The sequence below is a fragment of the Dermacentor albipictus genome, chromosome 9, assembly GCF_038994185.2.
Source record: "Dermacentor albipictus isolate Rhodes 1998 colony chromosome 9, USDA_Dalb.pri_finalv2, whole genome shotgun sequence".
NCBI classification, from domain to species: Eukaryota; Metazoa; Arthropoda; class Arachnida; order Ixodida; family Ixodidae; genus Dermacentor; species Dermacentor albipictus.
The window spans coordinates 155,962-175,321 of NC_091829.1; the positions used below are offsets into that span (position 1 = coordinate 155,962).

Genomic DNA, 19,360 nt, shown 5'->3' on the forward strand with positions numbered 1-19,360 from the left:
TGGTCAAGGGCATGCGCAAAGCCTACGTCATCATCATCACCATCCTAAAAGTAAATGTTGCATGATGTGGGATGAATAGAGAATTTTGTAGGAAACTCTATGGTGGGATGTACCAATTTATACGAGGCGTTGGATGTACGTGGTCGTGATATGAGTGTGGTCGTAGAGATTCATACATTAATGGTTGTGGTTGGAGGCATTGGCTCGGAAATGCGAGCGCAAACACACACGTGCACGTAGCGAGCCGCGCCAATCCAATGCGGAAAAAAGAGAAGGAGGGGAGCGTGGCGCTGCCAACTAACATTGCAACATTGCAACTAAGCTCGGCGTAGGCCGTATTCCAGCAGTACTCTAGTTAGCGTTACCGTGTTTATTTTGTGCGTGGGTGCTGATGCAAGTATAGCAAATTAGCAGTTGGATGTGAAAGCTAGCAGTTGGCAGTAAGGGAACTGCGGTTCGACGCTCATCAAGATCGCCGTGGCGATATGCTCTCAGATATAATTCTCTTCGGGTAAGCGGCGACTGCAGTAATGAAACTACTCGTGTTTTTAAGCTAGCAAGATTCTTTCTTTTACGTCTTTTTTCTTTGTTTTACAGAACGTTGCTGCTGAACGCCGGTGCCGTTATAAACTTTAAGCTGTAAGTGTCATTCAGGGTTCCTAAGGCAAACGTGACCTTACTTTCCTACAGATAGATCTAGAGTACACGATAGACGAATTTAGATGTAAAGGCGCAATTATTGGCGAGACGAAGACAAAACCCCGTGTCGAAATGTTAGCTACAGTTACGTTTTTCTTTTTCACCCACTGTTGATCAGCGTTGCTGTTGATCGATGGAGAATGCCGAACACTGGTAGGCTGGCAGCAGTATGTGGCACAAACCATGTATCGCCATTCTGTTCTGCGCATGTAGGCAGCTGCCCCTTCTTTTAAAAATTGTGCTGGTAGCGTTATGTTCGGTACCGTGAACAAGGTTTGTGCAACACTGCGCACGTAGGTAACTGCCCCTACGTTTGAAAATTGTGCCGGTAGAGTTATGTTCGGCACAGTAAACGAGATTTGTGCAATACAGCCTTAGAAACGTTGTTGGAGTAATAATGTTTTACAAAACTCGGAAACGGCGAAGTAGTGGAACTTTTGTACCCGCAGCGGTAGCCCAGTGGCTGTGGCGTTGAACTGCTGAGCTCGAGTGGAACTTTTGTATTTTGTACTACGGAAAGAAGTTACGTCGCTTTTTTTTTTTTTTTGAGCATAAAGTTACTTTTTGAATAAAGGGGAAAAATCAGACATCCACCCGTTCGTAGCAATTGCTAAAAATTACTACAATTACTTCTCTCCACCTTGCGGGTTTCCGCAGAACTATTACGTCAAACTCTTGTCTTTGCTTCGGGTTGTCGACAATACGACTTCGCCCTGCCATCTGCTAGGCGCCTGGCTAGCTCAGATGGTAGAGCGGCTGCCCCGGAAAGGCGGTGGTCCAGGGTTCAAGTCCCGGACCAGGACGAGTTTTTCTTCAACTATGAGGCTTTCTTTCGAGGAACCCGTATGGGTTTCCTTTGTAGCAATTGCCACGAACGGGTGGATGTCTGATTTTCCCTTTATTCATTACTTCTGCGGAAGCCTGCAAGGTGGAGAGAACTACTACGTCAAAGTTATTTTTTATAAATCTCGAAAGCCCATTTGTTGTTCGGAACGTTGCTTCTCAAGAGGAAGCTCTAGCTCGGACCCAACTCCGACGCGGCCAACGTTACTAGACTAGCTTCAGTTGTAACTGCCCGCGCGCTTACCATAGAATAAAGAACATATGCGCTTACAGCCGCTGTCGCCACTTCTGTGACAGCCGCCAGAGGGCAACGCTGTTCCATCGGGCTCTACTGCAGACGCCTCGTCACAGCCTTGAGCTTGTGCGGACGGGCAGTTTGCGTGTGTTTCATGCTCGCTTGGCGTTCTCCCTTGTCCGAATTAGTGATACCAGGAGAAAGCGGTATCCACCTACAGCAATAAGATTTATCGCGCCAGTTCGTTAATACTGAAAGAAGGGTAAACTGCACGAAAGGGAGAAACGCATACAGCGAAGCGCAGAAGCTGCGTTTCTAAATGTTGTTTCTTCCTGTCGTCTTAACGTTTCGCGCAGTTTAGGCTCACGAGTCTGAATATCTGGCCAAAGTGCGTGATTGTAGGATGATCTTCATTCCCACCGAAGCTTCTCACCACGCCAAAGAAGCGCTACAAAAAGATGAGGTTGGTCTTTGTACACACAAGCCACACACACAAAAAAAAAGAAGTCGGATTTTTTATTCCGCGAAGATGCTTAATCAGCGAAGCTGACACGTGCGGTCCCTGTGTTTATCACTGGATTAATCCCGAGGGTTCATTAAAGTATTTCTCAGTTATGAGGTTACTCACACAATCGGCTGCGAGAGAGAACGTCACTGACGGCATGTCCGCAGTTGTCGCTTGCGTTCGATGTCTCGAGTTTGCTCGGCGTGCGTGGTTAGCAGCCTTCGCCTGCGATTTGCTGCTTGTGATTCTTCGAAATTAAATCTTTCCGTTACGTATGACCATGAGTAGCTCATACTCCCTTAAGCAATGGCTCATACCCTCGTAAACGCGGGCTCCCCATTACGATGACAGAAGTGAAGTGAAATTCTACGCTGGAAAGATGAACGGCCACACAGCCAGCTGTGGAAGACGACGACGAACGCGGGAGCAGTGGCACGAGCGCGTGCTGTTGATTTCGCAGTGAGTTCCCGGTCAGCACGAGGAATCGCTCTGTTTCACGCCGAGCATCCCCAACCCCTTGAGCGATGGGAGACCTTGTTATCCAGCCCCGCCCTACCGATTCAGCTCGCACTGACAGGGGCCAGGAGCTGCTGGAAACATATGGGTCCCGTAACTAGGGAACCACCCCGTCTGGTGCCGCGTGCACCACCGATTTATTTCGGGCCCAGTAAATGTTGCTTCATCATCATCACGCCGAGCGAAGCGTCGCATTGCTGGGAGCACAGAAAAAGTGGTGCGCCGAACTGTCGACATCGTTCCGATAGCGGCCTATGCAGCCAGGTACGCAGCACGTCGGCATCGTCTGCTGATATTTTCAAGAAACTCGGCGAAGGCTAGTTTCACGGATTACATGTTTGCTGAAATTCGCCGCCAACAACGAACCACAGAATACACCAACGCTGCACCGCGTGCTTAGTCCGGCCCGCCCGCGTAGCCAGCTAGTGAGGAAGTGAAGCTGGGTGCGACTGCAGCGCCGCGAACGCGCGGGCGGGTGGCGGTTCCGCACAACGGCGCCGAGTTTTAAAACTGAAGCTAGTTCAGTAACGTTGGACGCGGCCTTTCAAATAATGTAAAACGCAAATACGCTTTTCTGAGATAACGCCCGGAGCGATTTTAATGAAAGTTCTTGCATTTGAGAGAGAGTTAAATTCTAGTGACTGTTAGAAGCGGAATTTCGATTTCGGGTTTTGTTTAAAGAATTAATATAAGCTCGTTTACAAATTAATAGCTCTCCGCCAAGAACAGGTATCGCGGTTCTGTAGAGGGCATCCATTAGATCATTCAAAGCAGACAAACTCGTTGTGTCAATTCATATATTACATCAATTTGTTACGTTATGTAGAAGGGTTCTGCAAAAGCTATATTTACCCATTAAATTTGTTGAGATTCACGTGTAACTAGTGGCGCAGCTAGGTCGTCTGGAACACGGGGCCGATAGCTCTTCTGTCACCCCCTCCCCCCCCCCCCCGGGTGTTGTCGAGGAAGGCGAGGATATCGACAATTTTCAGGTGTCTTCGGACGTAGGTAACACCCACCCGTTGCTACGCCACTGTGTGTAACATGTCTATTTTGTCCGTTTTAGGTTCAGTCACTATATTGAACTTTGTTGCATTTAAACAAAAAAACTTATCAAGTTTGGTGCAGTGGTTGGCGAGGAAAACGAATTCTCCTTTTACATGTATTTAGATTGGTGCACCCGAGCTAAACCTTCCTCTTAAGAAACTATCATCTGTGGCAAATCCAAAGTTCCAGAATGTTTGATGGTTTATTAGCTATATGTAGCTGTACGTCACACATAACGAAAGCATTAGGGATGTCTTCCGTTCCCTGGGTCTAGCGGCTCCGCCGGGGGGGGGGGGGGGTGCTGGTTGCCAATCCGTCACGTCAGGCATGTCACCTTTAAAGCATACGGAGAGCTTTCATGGACAGACCACATATGGTGAGACGAATCTACGATTTGCAAAACTAAGTATATACACTTTCGTGCATTTTTTTTCCTGATCAGAAACGTGTTCAGATTTTTTCGATCTAACACACCGTTACTGACCGAACATTTGCATTCCTAGTCCGCAAAGTTGCCTTCTCGGAAGTGCTTGCTGGAAACCCAACTTTGGTTCATTGCCCTTTCTTAGCATTGTTAGCCATGTGTCGTGAAGATTGTTATCTTGAAGTACAAGTAAAATTACATCCTGCTACTTCATGTGCATGGCGCATTGTGGCACACAGCACCAGAGCAGCAGGCAAAAAAGAAAATTGGTCATGCTTTGCAAGCTTTTGGGTGTCAGCGCACATGAACTTGATGTGAAATGAGGCCGATTGAAGTGCGAAACACAGAGAAAAAAGTTATTGACATTTCACTTCATGAATGCAGGTGACGCGCAAGCATATAAGTGCTATACTATAGCACAAACAATGCTATCGGCCCTCGGTGCGCCTAGACACCTACACTGACCAAAAAGCTTAGCAGGGGTAAAGTATAGCATTAGAAAACTATTGTACAGTCAATAGATTTCTGGTGTAAGCAACAGTGAGAGTTTTTCAGCCAGTACAGAGCTGTTTATTAACTGCACTGACGTGTAATGCATACAGAAAGACTATACCATGGAACAAGGTTTTGTCAGCTGCTATATGTTTCAAACTGAATTCCCATGTGCAAATGGATTTCAGAGCATGCCATGCTGCGAGTGAACTTACTACTGTGCAACGCAGTGCTCCATGATCATATTTTTTACACTAACTGCACATTCTGTAGGGTTTTTCATTGCCAAATATTTCTTGTTGGCAGCATAAGCAGCTACTTCCATTGCAATTTGCAGGCCAACTTCTCGGGATGAAGGATTCATAGAGAAAATGGAGATGACAGCTGGTATGATTCAGTTGCACAAGGTATTGGCAGCATGTTGCATCAGCATCTCTCCTTTCAGGTAGCAAGATCTGCAATCTCCTTGGCACCATTCGCTACTTCAGGGCTTTGATTGGTCTCTGGAACATCCTAGTGATGTTCCTTATGTTGGTGTGAGTGAGCCCTCAAGAGGACAGTAGACTTGCAAACTTATGACTGGTGCACTTGCTTTTTCAGGTTCTTCAGTTCCTGATGAAACCAAACGCTGCAACAGGAAAATGGAATGTGTTGATGAATAAAAGTCTTTGGACAGCACATTTCACATGTGACAAAGCACAATATTTATTATGATGTGCACATACATGGCAGCGCATCGCAGTAGCTCAGCTGTAGTTGCGCAGGCTGAGTCGTCCAGCCAGCTTGTAGCCATCTGGAAGGAGTGAATCAATCTTGGACTGCACGCCTGCTCTCTCAATGTAACGCTGCCCACAATTAAGTGTCCCCAAGGCAGCCATGTCGTCTGGGCTCAGCTCAAAGTCAAATACCTGCATGATGTGCTGCATTCACAAGCTGCTTCAGCCTCAAAGCAAGAACAGTACTACAGACATTCAAGACAAACACAAAGGAGTGGACCCAGATACGTGGAAAAATAAATACTAGCACCAGGCAGATACATTTTTGTCAGCAGTGCAAAAAATTTAGCTAAGTATTGCAAAGCACATGAATCCTTCACTTTCTTGTGATTTCCTATATGAGTTGGTTACTGTTTTCTGCTAGCACAGCACATATGCCAAATTTATGACAAAATGTAAATTCTGTTATCTGAACCAGAATTCACCCAGCTCTTCATGGTTTTAAGTGCTCAGGCTTTCAGTTATAGCATACACTACACAGATCCCACACACTGTGGGAATCTATGTAAGCAAAGCTTTTTGTGCTGTTTGCTTTGACAATGATTAGCGGTGATGTTGACTGCAAATGTTTAATTTCGTCAACGTTCAGTGCAACACGAGAGTGGTAAGTTGACGTTAAACGGTACCTTACGTGCACCACTGCTGGTTTCTCTGTGTAGCGCACAGAACACATAGGGGAAGGTGTTTGCTTGAAGCGTTGTTGTACACCATATTTGATAACCTTTGAGAGGGTGGAGCATTGTCATTGCCTCACATGGCACATCATACCATGGCAGAAGTATTAAACTTTAATTGAATTATGGGGCTGTATGTGCCAAAACTAATCTGATTATGAGGCACTACGTAGTGGCTGACTGCGGATTAATTTTGACACTGTGGTTTTCTTTAAAGCGTCTCTAAATGGAAGTTCCTTATATTGCCAGACTGTTGTAGGAAATGCCTCCATTTTCTTTTATATTTTTTTGCAATATCTCATTTGCTTTCATTTGTCACAGCACTGATGTGCCCATGACAACTAAGTCTCCAAAGGCACGAGCAAAGCAAGCGCTTGGGCGTTGGAAAAAGATTCACAGCATCTCTTATGTTTTCCCCAAAACGACTTGAAGGTGAAAGCCCAAGTGCGAATGCATTAAAGATGGGCATATGATGTACACCCCCCCCACCCCCTTAATTTGTTTAGTCTACTTTGCTTACTCATCCTTTTAATTCGCTTTCTTAATACGAAGAAAACATTCTGCAGAAATGCACTTTCTTCAAAATATGCTATCACGACCACGTAGTTCTACGTCAAACCTTCGCTCTCTTTGCACGCTCGGAAGTTGTTTTTTCTTTGTTTCTCAGGCAATATGCTATCATGGCCATCTAGTGCTACATCACACCTTGGCTCTTTTTGCATGCGCAGAAGTTTTCTTCTTTGTTTCTCAGGCTGTTATTAAAAAGTTGGTAGTTCGGCACTTCACTGTCTTTTTTTCTGTGCCCTTGTCACGAAACGTATTTCGCGCCACAATCCCTGTGAATTTTCAGGTGGAGGTCCATTTTTGGGTCTCTAGCATGACAGCAAGCAAGGTATAGCTACCTACTTGGCACCCTGCCCTATGACCTCGCCGTCAAGGTGTGTGACATCCTAACTGCGCCACCATGCCGGACTCCATACGATACGCTGAAGAAGGCCATCCTTGAGCGCAGGGCTATTCCCGAACGGAAGCGGCTGCAAGTGCTGCTATCATCAACTGAGCTTGGCGATTGCCGTCCAGGTCAACTCGGACAAATGCAAGCACTTCTCAGCACTTGGGTTTCATGTTTTAACAACAGACTACTAAAGGAACTGTTTATTTAGCGCCTACCACCCAAGGTTCAGATGGTTTTGGCATCACTATCGGAGCTGAATCTGTCTGCGCTGGCCACCCTCGCCAACAAGGTATGCGAAATAGTGCCTTCCCAGCTATCCATAGCTGCTGCAAGTTCCGAGCGGCACACTTCTTCCACCCTTGCAGTAGCTTTGCTGACCAACCGATTTTCCACTTCAAAACCTACCTCACCAAAGCAAGATGAATCGCTGAGATTCGCACAGACATTCAATGTCTTGCAGATGTGGCGAACAACCTCATAACACGGGACGACACCTCATTGATATACTTCAGAGACAACGTTTTGGGTGATGACCATATCATTCACCAAGACCTTCCCACCGTCCTTCTACAGCTTCTCTTTGCAGTCATGGCCACAATGCTGGTATCAGCGGCATTTTACACCACCATGTGGTCCCCTCCCCGTTGCACGCCTCGACACCATTCATATAGACATTGTTGGACCTTTGCCACCATTCAGTGGTTATAAGTACAGGCTTAGGTGTATTGATCAGTGCACTCAGTGGCCTGAAGCAGCTCCCATACCTGGCATCACAGCGGGGACAGTTGCCCAAGCTTTCCAGTCTATATAGATCAGCTGTTTTGGTGTGCTGTCCAGCATCTTCCTAAGATCATATGGGCTGTGTGGACACTTGTACAAATGCATGTCACCCAGCATCCAACGGCATTGTCAAGAGGCTGCAGCACCAGTAGAAAGCCGCGCTTGCTGCTCAGCCTTGTGCTGACAATTGGATTTCAGACCTACCCATCGTACTGCTTGGCCTTCGATCTAACCTCCAACCAGAACTCTCCTACTCAGTAGCCAAGATGGTTTACGGCTGCACCCTATACTTGGTGGGTGATCTTGTCACCGCCTATCCCATGCTGCCTATTGCTGCTAAACGAGGGTCTTTCTTCCGGTGTCTACGGCCCTTCATGCAAACATTGCGTCCTTCATCGACTTCTGCTCACACCAGTCCATGCGATGTTTTCCTGTCCTCAAGAAGCCTGCAAACATCCTCTTGTTTTCATCTATACAGACGGGCCTTGTCATCCTCTTCAACCTCAATATGACGGGCCCTTCCCAGTGGTCACGTGTCCAGAACACCAGTTTACTATACTGCAGAATATGTGTGAGGACACGGTCGCTCTTGAAAGGATCAAACCTGCCACCATCACTTGCTGCTGAAAGGAAAGGGGCACCTGCGGCGCGTCTTTTCACAGCGCCCTGGTCAACCACATGAGCTGGTGTGCAGATTGGCAAGAACGAGGAGTAAGAGGAATGAATGACGGGTGGATCTGAAGTTGGGTCTCTCGAGTTTTTAACTATGCTTAGTAGCCCAGAAGTGCTTGAATGGCAACAATACATTTCGTCTCAGCGGCTAGGTATGGGGTTGGGAACCATGAGGACAACAAATTTTCGCAGAAATTATAAATCCGTTTCACTCAGACTCCTTCCGTTGAGAGACCGCACATAGAGGGTGTCTGTGAAGAAGAGCTAAAATCCCCATTGCGATTGGCAGTACGAATGAAATAAAATAAATAAAATGCCAAACAGTCAGGCAAGACAGCAAGCTAGGATTTTTGCAATGGTCTATAAAATGCGCAATCTGTTTTTCATTAACAGCAAAAGGATTGGCATTTCCTTCAATCATTACTTGACACAGAAAAAGAAAGGCAAAGGGCAAAAAGAGACCTGTTGCAGCCCAGGTTTGTTTTAAGCATTGTTTTCTCACCAGATCTTCTAGCGAGTGGTTCGGCCATGACTACGTACGGAAGAGGGTGCATAGTATTTTGCAAGTTGCCTGTTACTCAATGGCGCTTCCTGCATTGTGCACATGATATGTTGTCCTGCACATAAAATACAGGAATGAACCTTTGAGCTATATTTCGTTAGCATCACACGATGAAAGTCTCACTCACTTTCGGTGACATGCTATTCAACTTGCTTGAAGACATATGGAGGGAACTTGCGATCGTGGTATTGTAGCCTTCGTCACGTGACTCGTATCATTATTTGATCACACTCGAGAAGGTATGAGGCAGACAGTCCGATGCAGGACTGCTTTCTGTGTTCAAAGCCTATGTAAAAATTACGGCATCCGTAGTTTGCCTTAAAATAAGGGTTAGCAGCTCTGATTTTAAAATGATCCGTCTTACACCCAGCTGTTGTGAAGACTGCGGAGACGTTTTGTTAGGAGTGGCTTTCAGCAGCACGTGTTACAATGGGGTAGGTGAACTGCAGTTAGGCTACTGGCCATGGCAGTCTGGTGTCAAGGGATCGGGCAGTGGCAAGACGCTCTGCCTAAGTCCTGAACTTTTTGCCACCTACATTCTTGGCGCCATTTATGCATGCCGTCCCCCCAACCCCCACCCCGGTTCAGTCATACTGCTATGGTGCAACCAAGAGTGGCGCCAGTCAGAAGACGATTTGATGTATGGAGGCGGAATCAGTCTCGAGAGCCACCTTGTTTATGCATCGTTGCCTCTCTTGTATAAATTATAAATACATCTTTATATGTGACTTCTGCAATGTAAAAAATTGGTGAAGGTGTGGGATACCCAAGAGAAACAATAACAGAGTTCCGCAGTGGTTGTCACCTCAGGCTGGACAATATGACGGACAAAACAGGACTCAAAATGGCATGGCCCACATCAACGCCTACAACCCTGACTGTTGTGCTGGATCAGCTGCGGCATCCAGGAACGTTCTGTGGCACTGACTACCTTGACGTGGAAGACTGGATCGCCACATATGAGAGTGCAAGTGCCCACAACAAATGGGATCTGACGATTATGTGGGTTAACTTGGTCGTCCACCTACAAGGCACGGAAAAGGTGTGGTATGACAACCACCCGGAAGAGCTTACCAACTGGGACATGTGCAAACAGAAGCTTAGAGACTAGTTCGGCCATCCCACTGGTTGGAAGAGCACCGCTAAGAAAGAAATAGAGACCCGTGCCCAAATGTCCACAGAATCATGCGTGTTACATCCAAGACTGTGCTGGCTCTGTGCCGTAAGGCCAACAGCAATATGGCCGAGTCAGACAAGGTTGAGCATGTACTGAAGGGAATCGCTGACGATGCGTTCAACCTGGTCACGTTAAGAGAGAAATAACGTTTATTTGCAGCCGCAAAAAGAGCCCCGAAGAGTCAGGAGTCTTCCTGTCTCTTCGGATTGCTCCTCCCTTTTCAGCTGGCTGATGCTCCTCGGAGCTCAGCGGTGTCCAGGGCCATGCGGATGACTTCTCGTTGATCATCTTCCTTCGAGCTGGTCATTAAAGTCTCCCAGGATTGTCTATCCCTGTCTGGTCTACTGTATCTAGGACATGTCCATATTATGTGGATCATGTCCGCCTTTGCCCCGCAGTGTTTGCAGTTCATGTTCTCAATGTTATCGTGCCATCTCTTCAGAATGTAGGGGTTGCAGATCACCCCCGCTTGCAGTTGCCTCCATGTTATTTCTTCTTGCTTACTTAGTTTCTTATGCGCCTCTGGCAGTGTTTTCCTTCCCATTCTACAATAAGCGAGAATTTCGCTGTAAGTGTTTATGCCTTCTTTTTGTAGGGGCTCCCTGGCTGGAGAGGCTGCATTGGTGTACCGGTAAATAAGCTCTCGGGCCAATGCGTGCGCTTTCTCGTTGCCGGGCAAGCCTTCGTGGGCAGGAGTCCATATAAGGTTTACTAATTCTTCTGGAATTGGTCCTTTCTCCAATATGTTGAGCGCCTCTTTGGAGATTCTCCCTGCGGTATAATTCCTGATGCTGTTCTGATGGCTGTTTTCGAATCTGACACTATGATTTTGACCCCTTTTTGAGTCAAAGCTAGGGCTATGGCCACCTCCTCTGCAACCTCCACTCTGTTTTGCGGGGTACTGCAGCTCTTTGAGTTCTCACCGTTAGCCTGTGTCGTCACTGAGACAAAACCTGGTCTGCTTTCATATTCTGCTGCATCCGTGTAGAAAACCCCTTGCGTTTTATCTAGTGATTTTTGTAGTGCTTTAACCCTGTCTTTCCTCCTATCCTGATGGTGACTGGGATGCATATTCTTCAGGAGCGGTGGTATGCGTATCCTATCTCTGATTTGCAACGGAATGGCTCCCGTGTTTCGTATTTTGTTGCTAGTTTTGTATCCTAGTTTCTCTAGAAGTCTCAGACCACCTCTGCTTCTCATTAGTCTCTGTTGCTGGGAGACTAGTGTGGCTTCGATGAACTCTTCTAGGGTGTTGGAAATGCCCATGTTTAATATCCTGTGCGTAGAGGTGCATGGTGGAAGGTTTAGGGCTGTTTTAACTCCTTTCCTGACGAGGATTTCTATTTTGTTTTTCTCGGCCCTTGTTAGATTAAGGTACGGCGTTGCGTATGTGATTTGCTGATCGCGCAGGACTGTACTATCCTTAATAGGTTAGCCTCCCTCATGCCTGCCTTCTTGTTGGCGATTCTTCTGAGGAGTCGACAAGTTTGGCTAACACTCATTTCAAGCTTTCTAATCGTTTCCGTATTTCTTAGATTGTCCTGAATGTGCATGCCTAGCACTCGTATAGCTTTTACGTTTGGAATTGCGTCCCCATTAACCGCGAGTTTTATCCCGTGGTTAGGAATTTCCTTTCGCATTTTCTGTGGACTGATGAAGAGAGCCTCCGACTTCGTGTCTGAACATTTAAGTCCGGCTTTTTCTAAGTGCTCTTCAATTCTATTGATGGCCTTTTGCAGCATTTCTTATATGTAGGCGTCACTTCCTCTGTTTATCCATAGGGTGATGTCGTCCGCATAGATCGTATGTTCGAGACCCCGTAAGTCCTTAAGTTTGTGCGGGAGTCCCACCATTACTATGTTAAAGAGAGTGGGTGAAAGCACCGAGCCCTGCGGTGTCCCCTTATTGCTGAGCTCTATCCCTTTCTCCTCATTACCCCCTAGACTGACCGTTACTGTTCTGTCAGTTAGAAAGTCCTTTATATACTCGTAGGTACGTCTCCCTACGTTTAGGCTATTCAATTGTTCGAAGATTGCCTTGTGGTCTACGTTGTCAAATGCTTTGGCCACGTCTAAGCCAACGATGGCTTTCGTGTCCTTCGTTTGGTGGTCAATAATTTGCTCTTTAAGCTGTAGCATGACATCGCACGCAGATAGGTGTGCTCTGAAGCCTATCATTGTGTCAGGGTACGTGTCTTGGTCTTCCAAGTATCTGCTAATTCTAGATTGTATCACGTGTTCCATTAGTTTCCCGACGCATGACGTGAGGGATATTGGTCTGAGGTTTTCGAGACTGAGCTCTTTCCCCGGTTTTGGAATTAGGACTAATTTAGCCTCCTTCCATTCTTTGGGGATTTTACCCTTGTCCCAACACTCTTGCATAAAATTTGTTAGGTTTACTATTGACTTGTCATCGAGGTTCCTCAACATCCGATTGCTGATTAAAAAATTGTGAAACAGTACAGGACATCATAAAAGAGAGTCAACACTTTGAGCAGGTCAAGAGCCACCGCACTGCAATGCCGTTTGCACGTCTGCCGAACACAGCTGTGACACCCTGTTGTGACGACATGCTGGGAGTGCAGTGACCATCATCACAGGACCTGACGTGGATAGTGTGGGCAAGAACTTGAAGCCAAGGCTCCTGCAGCCCTTTTCCTCGCCCCAGTGAGCTGAACAACTTGGCTACAGCACCATTTGTGCAGACAATAGTCCGCAAGGAACTCTCTAATCTTGGGAGTTCATTCTGCATGTGCTGCTGCCACTTCACAGCTGTCTCTGGCTGCAGGTCCATCGACTGGTCTGCGGTATCCTGCACGCTACCAAAATCCAGCCGAGCAGCGAACTGCAGACGACCGGCCAATCTGTTTTGCCGGCCGGCATATTAGTCGCATTGCTCACCACTGTAACAACTGTACTATCTCCTCGCCCTTGCGACCGCCATTCACCAGTTATCACCCAGAACAGAGCGAGCGTTGTTACCAGCCTCCAATGGCACAAGAACCGCCAAACAATGACGCTCGTTTTCCTTGGAGGAACAGTTTCTCGTCGTCGTTCCAACGTCACCAGTCCTGTTCCGTACCAGTTCGTCCACCATGGTCTCTATCATGGCAGGCTCGTTGCCCACCGTCCCTGATGCAGCCCCGATGCCAGTCTCCGGGAAACTAACTGGTACAGCTCCCGGAGGTGACGCTGCATTGACGACTCGACTGCAAAGCTCTCCGATCACTTTGCCGACAAAACAAACTAGATGGACGTTTTAGTTGGCGTCAGTGTCGCAGCACTCATTGACACTGGCACGAAAGTTTCAGTGATGAGTGCCCAATTGCACCAAGGCCTGAACAAATTTCTCACACCGGCTGCACCATGCACCCTCTGCTTCGACGACGGAGCAATGCCTACCGTGCTTGGTATGTGCACTGCTCACACTGGCATCACGGGGCACCTAGTGGCTGTTTGCCATTTTGGAACAATGCCCTTACGACGTTATACTGGGCTTAGACTTTTTATCGTCCCGTTCAGCCCTGCTTGAGTGCACGTCTAGTGTCATTCAGCTTGAACTGCCTCACGGCTGCTGTAGTCAACCAGTCACACAACTACAGTTATGCTCTCCCGAAAACATCCGCCTGTCGCCTCAAGCCACTTTGTAATTTACTCTTCTGCCGTTACCATCTGCTCCTGATGGCGTCTGTGTACTATGTGCCACCGCTGACATACTGCTTGAAAGAAATTTGGCCGTTCCCCATGCCATGCTTGGTGTTACAGGCAATCAAACTTCACTCCCTTTCCTTAATTTTAACTGCTCGACTCAAATCGTTGCCGGACGCATGTCATTAGGCAACATCTCACCTGAGAATGATTGTGAAATATCAGCTCTTGAGGCCGAAATTCTGTCGCCCTCTACAGGAACCTCCGATTCACCGACTCTCACAGACTAACTTAGCAAGATAATTGCACCTGACCTTCTAGCACAAGCTGCTGGCCTCCGCCGTCTCTTGGAAACCTACTGCACTATATTTTACCTTAATGGCCGCCCTTTAGCCCAGACATCAGTGGTCACTCATCGCATTTACACCGATGACGCCAAGCCGATACGTCGCCAACTGTACGGTGTTTCACATGCTGAACGACAAGAGATACAATGAGAAGTCGGTAAGATGTTCACTAAAGGTGTTATCGAGCCATCAATCAGTACGCGGGCATCCCCTGTTGTCCTTGTCAAGAAGAAGGATGGCAGTGCTTATGTGGGGATTACAGACACCTCAACAAAATCACGCGCGAGGATGTCGAGCCCTTGCCACATATTGATGGTGCCTAGGACTGCTTGCACGGAGCCAAGTACTTTTCATCGATAGACCTCCGATCAGACTATTGGTAAATCTTGGTAGATTACCTGGACTGTGAGAAAACTGCCTTTGTAACAAATGACTGCCTCTACCAATTCAAGGGTATGCCATTCTGCCTTTGCAATGCCCCGGATACCTTCGAAAGAATGATGGAGTCCTTACTTCACGGCTATCTTCCAATGCACCGGCCTACAAATGAACTGATCCAAGTGACACTTTAGACGTCGAATTACCATTCTTGGTCATCTTGTCAGTGCCCCTGACATTCAACCCAACCTTGACAGGATTCATGCTGTCCAGAACTTTCCTGTTCAGTCTTCCATCACAGACATAAGAAGCTTTGTTAGACTATGCTCGCATTTCTGTCGTTTTATCAAGAATTTCGCTGAAACCACTCGCCCCACTCACCATTTAGTTAAGGACGTTGCTTTCACATGGAGCTTGCTCAAAACAAAGCCTTCTCCACCCTCGTACGCTTGCTCACGGCTCCTCCATTGCTGGCTCATTATGATCCACCTGCCGCCACTGAACTTCACACAGGTGCCAGTGGCCATGGAATTGGGGCTGTACTTGTTCAATTGCAGTGTAACACAAACCGCGTAATTGCATACACCAGCTGCCTCCTGTCACCCGCCAACAGGAATTTTTCAATTACTGAACAGGAGTGGCTGGCGTTAGTTTGGGCAGTTGCCAAATTCCAGCTTGACTTGTACAGCCGCACATTTTCCGTGGTTACCGATCACGACGCCTTGCGCTGACTCTCCTCACTTAAAGGGACACTAAAGCGAAACAATAAATCAGTTTTGACTAATGAAGCATTGTTTGAGAACCCTGCCGGCAGTCAGTTAAAAAAAACAGTTTGATTATTAGATGAGAAAATGAAGGTCCAAGTATCAGTCTTTGAATTTCGCGTCGGAACCCCAGTGCCGGTACATCAGCGTGACGTCAGGGATTCCAAAGTATGTTTTCGCATTTGGGCCGCCTTGGCTGAATAAAGGTTCCCGAAACTTGCCATGTTTAATATTTGGTTCCTTTAGAACACAATGTAGTCAATCTGTACCGTTATATATAATTAGTAGGCCCTAGAAGATGCCATCAAAAACAGAGACGTCATAGCCCCCAAGTACGGGAACTTAAGTAGGCGTCGCCACCCGTATTTCGTTCTTGCGCTTTTTCTGGCTTGCCAAACATCTCAGCGTTGCAAGAGTGGTGTTTTTGGTGTTGAACGGTAATTTACTGATGCAGAAGAAATCATTTTTTCACTTTAGCATCCCTTTAAAGACCCCACTGGACAATTGGGTAGATGGACTCCAGAGCTCTAAGAATATTATTTTGCAGTTTTATACAAATCAGGCCGTTTGCACAAGGATGGCAACTGCCTCTGCCATCATCCTGTCAACCGCCCTGAATTTCCTGTAGAGTGTCCTGGCCATTTATGATGTGCACAGCATCCGCGATGAACAACGTGATGACTGCTCATGTGTTCTCATTGATCGTCTCAATTCTGGACATTCCGAGTCCACGCTACACATGTTCATGCTCCGCGATGACATTCTCTACCGTCGCAGCTTACGCGCTGAAGGACCAGAATTTTTACTTGTACCACACCATCTCCGGGCATCAGTTCTTGAGGAGTTCCATGACACCCCTACTGCAGGCCACCTCAGCGTTTGGCATACTTACGACTGCGTACGGCACCGCTTCTAATGGCCAGGCCTGTACGGCTGCGTGCACTGGGCAGTCGAGGCACTTTGCATGTATTAAGCAAAAGAAAGATGTATCGGGATTTTTTCCCCTTGCTTTAGAATTTGCTTATTGACACTTTCTATCTAATCATAATATTTAAGGAGTTAATCTTGGTCACGGCAAACAACATTATCTTGGTTCTGTCCAGATACAAGGCATTTGCATATTTTTAAATCTTGGTGCATGATAAGACACCCTGTATACCACAACATATGATCCTCTGTAGGCATCACTCATCATGGCTTAATGTTTCAGTAAAATCCTTGATTAAAAAAAAAAGAAGGTTCATCAGAGCTAAAAATTGTGGTGTGATCAATACTGGTCATCAGTACTGGTCATCAATACTGGTCATCAATACTGGTCATCAATACTGGTGTCATCAAATACTGGTCATCTTACCTTCATGCCGTTCAGTTATTCAAGAATGCAGCTAAAGACAGCAAGCATACTTTTTATCATAGCTAGTTCAAAATTCAAAGAAATCTTGGAGTGTTACAGGCATCACAAAAAAGAAAGTTTCACTTGTTCAAGCTAACAGGTAGCTGTTCCTTGTGCTGAATGCTATATTGTTATGAATGATGAGATTTCAGGGCTTTCGAGCAGCTCAATTCACTTGGCCCCTGTGCACCAGCACAAATGCATGTATGGACCCTATTGCAAATGATTCTTTTGGCGTGCTTAAGTTAATGCAAACATTAAAAGTGTAACCATTGTCACGTGCTGATGGTATTGATACTAAATTTATAGGAAACATGAAAACTCAATATTCTATAATTGTACCACAGTAGTATTGCACCCCTTGCCTGAACACTATAAGGTAGGTATGGTTAGGTTGTGCCAGTGTTTAAATCCGGTGATGCCAGTTCGCCACTAGGATGATATCCTTGACTCGCATACCATGCAAAATGCTGGAGCATAATATTTTATCTAGTGAACTTTCTGGAAAACAATTCAATCCTTAGCCGTTTTCAGCACGGATTTCACAAGAAATTTTCATGCGGGACAATTTATTGCGTTTACAAATGATGTTCTTGCTGCTTTCGATAGAGGGCTTGCCAGTGACTGCATCTTTCCGAACTTCCACAAAGCTTTCCACTTAGTTGCCTATCACCTTCTCTGTTTCAAGCTGTAAACTTAACCTCGACCCACACATTCTTGCTTGGATCGAACATTACTTAGTAACAGACTGCAGTTTCTCGGTGTAAACGAGTCCGATTCTCAATTATGTACCACCATCTGAGGAGTTCTGCAAGGTTCCGTTTTCTGTGGTTTGTTGTTTCTCATTTACATCAACAAAATTGAAGTCGCTGCTCGCACAGACGGATTTGTTATTCAATGGCAAAAGCACAGAGGTTAGCCAAAAGCGTACCTGAGCGTTTTCGCGCACCCGGTCCCGCTGCGTTGACTTGGGGATGGCCACGACACCTTTCTGCAGCGACCATCGCACCAGCACCTGGGCGGATGAGCGTCGGTGGTGCTGGGCCACACGGCACACTACGGGGTCGGCCAGCAGGCGGCCCTTGGCCAGTGGTGAGTAGCCCTGCAGTAGCAGTAGCGCCTCAGCGTAAAGGGCTGACACCCGAACACCCACTGCCTGCCTGGAAGAGGATGCCCTGGCTCGCGCAGAAGCGCAGCAGTTCCTCAGGCGCATGGTGTGGATGGAACTCGAGCTGGTTCACGTGCGGCACCAGGCTGCACACGTCTAGAAGGCGCTCAAGGTCGTCTCGTTCGTAGTTGCTGACGCCCACGGCGCGGCACAGACCCTCATCATAAAGGAGCTCTAGCTGGCGCCACGTGTCGTCCAGCGTGCGTTGTCGGTCCACGCACTCAGTCGGGCACTCGGGCCAATGCATCAGGTACAGGTCTAGGTAGTCAACTGCGAGCCGTTCCAACGATCCCCGGAATGCATTCCGTGGCCCGTCGCCCCCAGCGCCCTGGTAGTCGCGCGGCCACAGTTTTGTGGCGAGGAAGAGCTCCTCGCGTGGCACGCCGCTGTCCGCGATAGCCTCACCCAGATACTGTTCGCAGCCGTAGCGCCTGGCAGTGTCGACGAGCCGGTATCCACAGTGGCGCAAAGCGTATACCACGGTTGAGTGGCAGTACCCGCCACTGTGCGATGTACCTGCGGAGATAACGAAGGCAACGTGCTCACAGGTGTTGCAAAAGTCGTGTGGCGTTTTTCGTCGGGACGATAAAAATACAATCCAGCCGCCAACTTCTGACGCTAAGCTCAGCACGTACTCACCCAAGCCAAGGATGGGCATGCGGATGCCATTGCGGAGAGAAACGCACTCGTGGATAGAACTGCACTCAAGAGGCGCACTCATTGGAAACTGACATTTAGCGCACCGGCATGGGCTAGGTTCAGTCCTTGATTGCCTTGGTTCAGCTGAATTGCTCATGTTGAGTGATTGACTCTAGCCATGGCTAGCTATGGCTCAGCCACAGAATTAACATACTTCGACAAGGCAAGCTGTACCTTTCACAGTGCGTTGTGAATAAGTGATCCTAATCCCTTTTGACTCGGGGCAGGCGTTTGCCGATGCCACAGAGTAGGACGTAGAAAGTAATGGGAAAGCAAGAACACAAAACACAGTTTCGTCACAGTCAGTATTTGAGACCGTCTGCTACATGGACTGCTAGGTCAGGTTGTCAGGTTCACTGACGAGGCGTTCATATGAGGCATCGCCCGACGTTTGTGCGCAGGCGCGAAAGGGAAAACGTGGGGGATTTGGAAACTTATGGCTGCTTAACGCACGTCAGTGAGGTCTAAAACCTTTATTCAAGTAGTAAATCACATACCCTAATAACAAAAATAAACACAATTGTCTAATTATTTTGTAAGAAATGACATGGTAACTATGTTTTTCGGTTATATATGTTAATTTATCAAACATTTATCCCCGTTGAGC

At 47.2% G+C, this 19,360-nt stretch overlaps 2 protein-coding genes across 4 annotated transcripts; one reads left to right on the plus strand and one right to left on the minus strand.

The window, feature by feature from the left end:
* Positions 1-254: 254 nt before the first annotated feature.
* On the plus strand, positions 255-5,441 carry LOC135909215 (protein SMIM7 homolog). Its single transcript, XM_065441087.2, has 5 exons — positions 255-511; positions 598-639; positions 5,099-5,148; positions 5,207-5,297; positions 5,362-5,441. The coding sequence occupies exons 1-5, from the start codon at positions 486-488 to the stop codon at positions 5,375-5,377; spliced, it is 225 nt and encodes a 74-aa protein (XP_065297159.1). The 5' UTR covers positions 255-485; the 3' UTR covers positions 5,378-5,441.
* Positions 5,244-19,156, minus strand: LOC135909212 (uncharacterized oxidoreductase ZK1290.5-like). 3 transcript variants are annotated; one of them, XM_065441084.2, is made up of 5 exons: positions 18,694-19,156; positions 18,047-18,570; positions 17,818-17,988; positions 5,487-5,554; positions 5,244-5,389 (listed from the first exon to the last, which is right to left on the minus strand). In XM_065441084.2, exons 1-5 carry the CDS (start codon positions 18,848-18,850, stop codon positions 5,335-5,337), a joined length of 975 nt encoding a protein of 324 aa, XP_065297156.1. In that variant the 5' UTR covers positions 18,851-19,156; the 3' UTR covers positions 5,244-5,334. The 3 variants fall into 3 exon arrangements, with proteins under 3 accessions (XP_065297156.1, XP_065297154.1, XP_065297155.1); XM_065441082.2 differs by having other exon boundaries at positions 5,249-5,389; positions 5,487-5,681; positions 18,694-19,155; XM_065441083.2 differs by having other exon boundaries at positions 5,249-5,389; positions 5,487-5,669; positions 18,694-19,150.
* Between the last annotated feature and the right edge of the window lie 204 nt (positions 19,157-19,360).